Raw genomic sequence first — 10,029 nt, forward strand, 5'->3', positions numbered from 1 at the left:
TGGCTGAAACCGCATTTCAGAAGAGAAAAATACTTTATTGCTTCTATAAACTGGTGACCAACGTAATTAGACCAGTAGTCATTTTCTGTCATACCCATGTTATACCACACCTTTCAGCCAATCAGCATTCAGGGCTCAAACCACCCAGTTTATATTGGTCAATATTCCACACCTCCACAGGCATTATATCACTTAGTTTAAATATACAGATATTCAAAGTTTTTGTCAAACTTGTTGTGTTCTTGTCTTCTTGGTTCTGGGTTTGTTGTATTCAGGTCTACTTTGTTCTGGGTTTGTTGTGGTCAGGTCCTCTTGGTTCTGGGTTTGTTGTGTTCAGGTCCACTTTGTTCTGGGTTTGTTGTGTCCAGGTCCACTATGTTCTGGGTTTGTTGTGTCCAGGTCCACTTTGTTCTGGGTTTGTTGTGTTCAGGTCCACTTTGTTCTGGGTTTGTTGTGTTCAGGTCTACTTGGTTCTGGTATTGTAATGCTCAGGTCTTCTTGGTTCTGGATTTGTTGACTGTGCTGTAGAGAACAGAGGAGTCCTCCTCAGCAGCACCAGGGTCTGCTGCTGTTGGGCTGAAGAGAGAGAAACAGAAATTAAACAAAGTATGCGCCCCAAATGGTGGCACCCTATACCCTTTATAGTGCACTACCTTTGACCAGGGGCTATGGGGCTCACAACAAAAGTTGTGAACTAAATAGGGAATAGGGTGCCATTTGGAATACAGTCAGAACAGTTCCTCAAAACCATCATCGCATCACTCCCTCATTATAGACATGTCATAGTAATTGTCTTGAGGTGTCCATTGTTGGATTGGTAGAATACATCACTAGTGGTCAACTGTTTTGCTTATTGATGACATCTCCTACAATAAACAGCAGCATATGAATGACCTTAAGGCAGAATATGCTCACCAGGTGGCATCACTCAGGAGGTTGAATTTCAGAGTAGCGTACTGGATATCCTCGTCCTGTTCCTGGGCTTGAGACTGTTGGACGGTCGAGTACAGAAGGACTTCCTGGAAGTGGACGCTGGCGTAGTGAATGTCATCCTGGTCATCTGTGGCTACTGTCTGTGCTGCAGTAGGGGTCATGGCCATGCCTGAGATGTTGTCATACACTGGACTAGAGTCTCCCTGATGGAGAGAGAGGACAGACAACATGAGGAGTGGAAATGTTCCACAAAGCAATACACAGTCATCATAGTCACCTTCTGATTCCAACACTCATGTCACGCCCTGGTCGAGGTATTTTGTGTTTATCTTCATTTATTTGGTCAGGCCAGGGTGTGGCATGGGGTTTTTGTATGTGGTGTGTTGGTATTGGGATTGTAGCTTAGTGGGTGTTCTAGTTAAGTCTATGGCTGTCTGAAGTGGTTCTCAATCAGAGGCAGGTGTTTATTTATCTCTGATTGGGAACCATATTTAGGCAGCCATATTCTTTGTGTGTTTCGTGGGTGATTGTCCTTAGTGTCCTTGTTCCTGTCTCTGTGTTAGTTTACACAAGTATAGGCTGTTTCGGTTCTCGTTACGTTCTTTGTTTTGTAGTGTTTGTTATTGATTTGTGTTTTACGTTTGTTTATTAAACATGGATCGCAATCTACACGCTGCATTTTGGTCCGACTCTCCTTCACCACAAGAGAACCGTTACAACTCACCTGTTCATTTTCTGATGTGTCTCCTGTGTTGGAGGTGGGTTTGGAGTCCTTCTTCCTGTTTTATAAACAAAATGTATTAATGAATTAATGAAGCTAATAATTAATCAGAGTGCTACATTTAAATAATCCACAACCACAAAATAAGCATTTTAACTCACCTGAACCACATGAGTCCAGGGAGACAGAGGATGAGAACCAGAACAACCACTGTGATTCCTACAGCTGCAGTCAGAACTGAGGTTTGTTTCCCTATAATATAATACAGATGATATGAGTACATGGCATCATATAATAAACTACACTATAATACAGGACATTTGTAGTTATAAACTAAGGTGTAATAAGCCAAAACATAATGATTAAGATTAGATTGAAACATGTAGGTTTGTATTGAGATGTAACTTTACCTGCTACAATGATCATCAGAGCTGTAGAGTTCATAGATCCTCTTCCATTCTGGGCCTCACAGTAATATTCTCCTCTGTCCTCAGAGATGATGTTAGTGATGCTGTAACTCTGTCCTGATGCTTTTGGTGAGGTTACGTTCTTCTTGTACCAGGTGTATTTGTCCACAGGTGGGTTGGCATCACTGCTGCAGGTCAGAGTCACTGAACTGCCCTCCACTATTTCACCAGAGGGACTAACTGACACTGAGGTGTTCCTTGGACCATCTGGTGTTGAAGATGACAGAAATTTAACAAGTCATATAACATGTAAGGAACCAAGAGATGATGTAAATTAGTATAGATTAGTATATTACACTGACATGTAGAACCATGTATTACAGAGATTATGTAAATTAGTAGAGATTAGTATATTACACTGACATGTAGAACCATGTATTACAGAGATGATGTAAATTAGTAGAGATTAGTATATTACACTGACATGTAGAACCATGTATTACAGAGATGATGTAAATTAGTATAGATTAGTATATTACACTGACATATAGAACCATGTATTACAGAGATGGTGTAAATTAGTATAGATTAGTATATTACACTGACATATAGAACCATGTATTACAGAGATGGTGTAAATTAGTATATTATACTGACATGTAGAACCATGTATTACAGAGATGATGTAAATTAGTATAGATTAGTATATTACACTGACATGTAGAACCATGTATTAGAGAGATGATGTAAATCAGTATAGATTAGTATATTACACTGACATGTAGAAACATGTATTAGAGAGATTATGTAAATTAGTATAGATTAGTATATTACACTGACATGTAGAACCATGTATTAGAGAGATGATGTAAATTAGTAGAGATTAGTATATTACACAGACATGTAGAACCATGTATTACAGAGATGATATCACTGACTTTCACTGTAGATATATCAACACCCCATGTACTCACATCTGACAGTGAGAGTCTCTTCTGGAGAGAGGATTCTCTCTAAGCCTTCTACAGTACAGGAGTAGTTCCCTGCATCCTCACTGCTGACTGGGTATAAGATCCGGCTGTTAGGCTTTTTCCACAACATTATTCACCAGCTTAAGAAGTTATACTTCAATGTCTCAGGTGGAGTTATTCACCAGTTATAGAGTGAGTTGTTGTTTATGTTTCTAAGACTGCAGGGTGGGAGATGCAACAATGGCCTTGAGAACAGCAGGAAGTGTGTTGGTGGTCTTTCTCTGGTCTGTAGCAGGTATGGTCTTTCTCTGGTCTGTAGCAGGTATGGTCTTTCTCTGGTCTGTAGCAGGTATGGTCTTTCTCTGGTCTGTAGCAGGTATGGTCTTTCTCTGGTCTGTAGCAGGTATGGTCTTTCTCTGGTCTGTAGCAGGTATGGTCTTTCTCTGGTCTGTAGCAGGTATGGTCTTTCTCTGGTCTGTAGCAGGTATGGTCTTTCTCTGGTCTGTAGCAGGTATGGTCTTTCTCTGGTCTGTAGCAGGTATGGTCTTTCTCTGGTCTGTAGCAGGTATGGTCTTTCTCTGGTCTGTAGCAGGTATGGTCTTTCTCTGGTCTGTAGCAGGTATGGTCTTTCTCTGGTCTGTAGCAGGTATGGTCTTTGTCTGGTCTGTAGCAGGTATGGTCTTTCTCTGGTCTGTAGCAGGTATGGTCTTTCTCTGGTCTGTAGCAGGTATGGTCTTTGTCTGGTCTGTAGCAGGTATGGTCTTTCTCTGGTCTGTAGCAGGTATGGTCTTTCTCTGGTCTGTAGCAGGTATGGTCTTTCTCTGGTCTGTAGCAGGTATGGTCTTTGTCTGGTCTGTAGCAGGTATGGTCTTTCTCTGGTCTGTAGCAGGTATGGTCTTTCTCTGGTCTGTAGCAGGTATGGTCTTTCTCTGGTCTGTAGCAGGTATGGTCTTTCTCTGGTCTGTAGCAGGTATGGTCTTTCTCTGGTCTGTAGCAGGTATGGTCTTTCTCTGGTCTGTAGCAGGTATGGTCTTTCTCTGGTCTGTAGCAGGTATGGTCTTTCTCTGGTCTGTAGCAGGTATGGTCTTTCTCTGGTCTGTAGCAGGTATGGTCTTTGTCTGGTCTGTAGCAGGTATGGTCTTTCTCTGGTCTGTAGCAGGTATGGTCTTTCTCTGGTCTGTAGCAGGTATGGTCTTTCTCTGGTCTGTAGCAGGTATGGTCTTCTCTGGTCTGTAGCAGGTATGGTCTCATTCATAACTTTTCGTTGCTCTGTTTAACAATCTAAAAACATTTCTAAAAGGCTAATAATCCTAATGTTATTCTGGTGTGTTCTGTTAAGTGTCTCCACTTCACTTTAAATAGTTATATTTCAAACCTCACTGAGGTTTCATTCACACTTCTGCACATCAGCTGCAGGAGCTGAATAAGAATGATGTCAACCACAAGCAAGTTGTTCCATTTCAATTCCACTCAATTCAGGAAGTAGATTGAAATTCTAATTCCAATTATCTTCAAACCTTTTCAATGAGTGAAAATGTAGAATTGGAATTTGGTTTACTTTCTGAATTGACTGGAATTGACATGGGATTGACCCCAATGGTAACAATTTATTTGACACAGTGTCATAGCATGCTATGACTTTGTCATGACCATGTCACAATATGTCATAACAGCTGACATAACTTATCATAACCTGTCATAATATGGTCATAACACTCTCATGACCTATATGCTTACACCTGCTGTGACATATATTGTGTTATTTTATGGCTGATTATGACACCTACTTAAGAGTGTCAAAACCCACCTTTATTGAAATGTGTTTTTTCCCTGCCAAGAAGTTACATTTCGTTTGAAAGTTTGTAATGAATTATTTACAGTCATGTTTCTTTTCATCATATTTTAAAACCTCTTAAGGATCTGCCCCTTTTCTTCAATTTTTGCCTAAAATGACATACCCAAATCTATCTGCCTGTAGCTCAGGACCTGAAGCAAGGATATGCATATTCTTGATACCATTTGAAAGGAAACACTTTGAAGTTTGTGGAAATATGAAAGGAATGTTGGAGAATATAACACATTTGATCTGGTAAAAGATAATACAAAGGAAAAAACAACCGTTCTTTTTAATTTTTTTGTACCTTCATCTTTGATATGCAAGAGAAAGGCCATAATGTATTATTCCAGCCCAGGTTAGATTTTTAGCCCCTCGATGGCAGCAGTGTATGTGCAAAGTTTTAGAGTGATCCAATGGACCATTGCATTTCTGTTCAAAATGTTGTATCAAGACTGTCCAAATGTGCCTAATTTGTTTATTAATAACTTTCATGTTCAAAATTGTCCACTCTCCTCAAACAATAGCGTGGTATTATTTCTCTGTAATAGCTATTGTAAATTGTACAGTGAAGTTAGATTAACAAGAATGTAAGCTTTCTGCCAATATCAGATATGTCTATGTCCTGGGAAATGTTCTTGTTATTTACAACTTCATGCTAATCGCATTAGCCTACGTTAGCTCAACTGTCCTGTTGCGTAACAATGACATTTTGGAACAGTGAGGGCATTCTGACATCACGTGCATAAAAAACTTATGCTGGGGCAACCGTTAGAGATATTGGAACTCATGTGAAAAGGTTAATGTCTTAATCCGCGCTGCCCTCAAACTAAGGCACGCTGCCTGCTTTTATGTATAGGCTGTTTCAACTTGTCAAATTCATATGATTTTCTAACAAGTTTTATTTTCTAACAACAGTTTGAGTTGGGGTCCTCATTAATTCACATAAAAGTAGGCCATTTCACTTTTGCTGACAATTCAGTTTTTGGGGAATTACTGAGCCTGACGAACTTTCCCAAGCACCTCCCAATTGTTTCCGCAGATCAAGTATGCAGACATTTGCGCATCTCCAGTCAGAACAGGACCTGCACAAACTTTTTCACATTTTCCAGCTGGTGCCCGCATCGCCTTCATTGTTGTTTTCATTACTACATGAGAATAACTTTGGACATTTTGGGGGGAAATGTCCCATTATAAAAGAGTAAAAGTATAATCCAGCCTATTTATCTTCAATATATTTAATTAACATTACAAGGAAAAAACATTGGGGGTTCTCTTCTCTTCGGACCAGGTTCTGTTATGGTTCTCTACAGTCCAGGTCCTGTGTTGGTTGACTTCAGTCCAGGTCCTGTGGTGGTTCTCTTCAGTTCTGATAATCAGAGGGCTCAACATCTATCTGAGGGTCTGTGTCACTGTCCAGGTTCTGTGGTGGTTCGCTCCAGTTCTGATAATCGGAGGGCTCAGCATCTATCTGAGGGGCTGTGTCACTGTCCAGGTTCTGTGGTGGTTCGCTCCAGTTCTGATAATCGGAGGGCTCAACAACTATCTGAGGGGCTGTGTCACAGGGGAGTTCCTCACATTCTGAAAGAAGACACACTGAATGAACACTTTACACACCACTTCATGAAGTGTTTATGGACACTTACACTTGCACACACACACACACACACATACTTCCGGCGCCGACAGAGATGGCCGCCTCGCTTCGCGTTCCTAGGAAACTATGCAGTTTTTTGTTTTTTACGTGTTATTTCTTACACTAGTACCCCAGGTCATCTTAGGTTTCATTACATACAGCCGAGAAGAACTACTGAATATAAGATCAGCGTCAACTCACCATCAGTACGACCAAGAATATGTTTTTCGCGACGCGGATCCTGTGTTCTGCCTTACAACCAGGACAACGGAGTGGATTACATGCAGCGACCCAAAAAACGACTCAGAAAAAGAGGGAAACGAAGCGGTCTTCTGGTCAGACTCCGGAGACGGGCACACCGTGCACCACTCCCTAGCATTCTTCTTGCCAATGTCCAGTCTCTTGACAACAAGGTTGATGAAATCCGAGCAAGGGTAGCATTCCAGAGGGACATCAGAGACTGTAACGTTCTATGCTTCACGGAAACATGGCTAACTGGAGAGACGCTATCCGAAGCGGTGCTGCCAGCGGGTTTCTCCACGCATCGCGCCGACAGAAACAAACATCTTTCTGGTAAGAAGAGGGGCGGGGGCGTATGCCTCATGGCCAACGTGACATGGTGTGATGAAAGAAACATACAGGAAGTCAAATCCTTCTGTTCACCTGATTTAGAATTCCTCACAATCAAATGTAGACCGCATTATCTACCAAGAGAATTCTCTGGGGATTTTAACAAGGCTAATCTGAAAACAAGACTCCCTAAATTTTATCAGCATATCGATTGCGCAACCAGGGGTGGAAAGACCCTGGATCATTGTTACTCTAACTTCCGCGACGCATATAAGGCCCTGCCCCGCCCCCTTTCGGAAAAGCTGACCACGACTCCATTTTGTTGATCCCTGCCTACAGACAGAAACTAAAACAAGAGGCTCCCACGCTGAGGTCTGTCCAACGCTGGTCCGACCAAGCTGACTCCACACTCTAAGACTGCTTCCATCACGTGGACTGGGAGATGTTTCGTATTGCGTCAGACAACAACATTGACGAATACGCTGATTCGGTGTGCGAGTTCATTAGAACGTGCGTTGAAGATGTCGTTCCCATAGCAACGATTAAAACATTCCCTAACCAGAAACCGTGGATTGATGGCAGCATTCGTGTGAAACTGAAGGCGCGAACCACTGCTTTTAATCAGGGCAAGGTGTCTGGTAACATGACTGAATACAAACAGTGCAGCTATTCCCTCCGCAAGGCTATCAAACAAGCTAAGCGTCAGTACAGAGACAAAGTAGAATCTCAATTCAACGGCTCAGACACAAGAGGCATGTGGCAGGGTCTACAGTCAATCACGGACTACAGGAAGAAACCCAGCCCAGTCACGGACCAGGATGTCTTGCAACGAAAACATGCGGTCTCTCCTTCACTGCAGCCGAGGTGAGCAAGAAATTTAAACGTGTTAACCCTCGCAAGGCTGCAGGCCCAGACGGCATTCCCAGCCGCGCCCTCAGAGCATGCGCAGACCAGCTGGCCGGTGTGTTTACGGACATATTCAATCAATCCCTATACCAGTCTGCTGTTCCCACATGCTTCAAGAGGGCCACCATTGTTCCTGTTCCCAAGAAAGCTAAGGTAACTGAGCTAAACGACTACCGCCCCGTAGCACTCACTTCCGTCATCATGAAGTGCTTTGAGAGACTAGTCAAGGACCATATCACCCCACCCTACCTGACACCCTAGACCCACTCCAATTTGCTTACCGCCGAAATAGGTCCACAGACGATGCAATCTCAACCACACTGCACACTGCCCTAACCCATCTGGACAAGAGAAATACCTATGTGAGAATGCTGTTCATCGACTACAGCTCGGCATTCAACACCATAGTACCCCCAAGCTCGTCATCAAGCTCGAGATCCTGGGTCTCGACCCCGCCCTGTGCAACTGGGTACTGGACTTCCTGACGGGCCGCCCCCAGGTGGTGAGGGTAGGCAACAACATCTCCTCCCCGCTGATCCTCAACACTGGGGCCCCACAAGGGTGCGTTCTGAGCCCTCTCCTGTACTCCCTGTTCACCCACGACTGCGTGGCCATGCACGCCTCCAACTCAATCATCAAGTTTGCGGACGACACAACAGTGGTAGGCTTGATTACCAACAATGACGAGACGGCCTACAGGGAGGAGGTGAGGGCCCTCGGAGTGTGGTGTCAGGAAAATAACCTCACACTCAACGTCAACAAAACTAAGGAGATGATTGTGGACTTCAGGAAACAGCAGAGGGAACACCTCCCCATCCACATCGATGGAACAGTAGTGGAGAGGGTAGCAAGTTTTAAGTTCCTCGGCATACACATCACAGACAAACTGAATTGGTCCACTCACACAGACAGCATCGTGAGGAAGGCGCAGCAGCGCCTCTTCAACCTCAGGAGGCTGAAGAAATTCGGCTTGTCACCAAAAGCACTCACAAACTTCTACAGATGCACAATCAAGAGCATCCTGGCGGGCTGTATGACCGCCTGGTATGGCAACTGCACCGCCCTCAACCGTAAGGCTCTCCAGAGGGTAGTGAGGTCTGCACAACGCATCACCGGGGGCAAACTACCTGCCCTCCAGGACACCTACACCACCCGATGCTACAGGAAGGCCATAAAGATCATCAAGGACATCAACCACCCGAGCCACTGCCTGTTCACCCCGCTGTCATCCAAGGCGAGGTCAGTACAGGTGCATCAAAGCTGGGACCGAGAGACTGAAAAACAGCTTCTATCTCAAGTCCATCAGACTGTTAAACAGCCACCACTAACATTGAGTGGCTACTGCCAACACACTGTCAATGACACTGACTCTACTCCAGCCACTTTAATAATGGGAATTGATGGGAAATGATGTAAATATATCACTAGCCACTTTAAACAATGCTACCTTATATAATGTTACTTACCCTACATTATTCTCATATGCATACGTAGATACTGTACTCTATATCATCGACTGCATCCTTATGTAATACATGTATCACTAGCCACTTTAACTATGCCACTTGGTTTACATACTCATCTCATATGTATATACTGTACTCGATACCATCTACTGTATCTTGCCTATGCTGCTCTGTACCATCACTCATTCATATATCCTTATGTACATATTCTTTATCCCCTTACACTGTGTATAAGACAGTAGTTTTTGGAATTGTTAGTTAGATTACTTGTTCGTTATTACTGCATTGTCGGAACTAGAAGCACAAGCATTTCGCTACACTCGCATTAACATCTGCTAACCATGTGTATGTGACAAATAAAATTTGATTTGATTTGATTTGATTTGACACACACACACATACCTACTCCCAGGGTGTCACTCTGGTGATCTGGTCTTCTTCTTCATAGATGTGCACATGTCACTGTTAGGGTCAGGATGGACACTCTGTGGAGAGAATGAGAGAGTGAGAGAGAGGCAAAGAGAGAGCGTGAGAGGGAGGGAGGGAAGGAGGGAGGGAGTAGAGAGAGAGAAATGCATGAGCACT

General features: G+C 43.3%; 1 protein-coding gene across 1 annotated transcript; it reads right to left on the minus strand.

The window, feature by feature from the left end:
* Nucleotides 1-442: 442 nt before the first annotated feature.
* On the minus strand, nucleotides 443-3,162 carry LOC121844439 (B-cell receptor CD22-like). The gene is made up of 6 exons (XM_042314497.1): nucleotides 3,036-3,162; nucleotides 2,065-2,328; nucleotides 1,816-1,906; nucleotides 1,658-1,712; nucleotides 916-1,136; nucleotides 443-576 (listed from the first exon to the last, which is right to left on the minus strand). Exons 1-6 carry the CDS (start codon nucleotides 3,160-3,162, stop codon nucleotides 489-491), a joined length of 846 nt encoding a protein of 281 aa, XP_042170431.1. The 3' UTR covers nucleotides 443-488.
* Between the last annotated feature and the right edge of the window lie 6,867 nt (nucleotides 3,163-10,029).

Source organism: Oncorhynchus tshawytscha, unplaced genomic scaffold, assembly GCF_018296145.1.
Source record: "Oncorhynchus tshawytscha isolate Ot180627B unplaced genomic scaffold, Otsh_v2.0 Un_contig_8238_pilon_pilon, whole genome shotgun sequence".
NCBI lineage: Eukaryota > Metazoa > Chordata > Actinopteri > Salmoniformes > Salmonidae > Oncorhynchus > Oncorhynchus tshawytscha.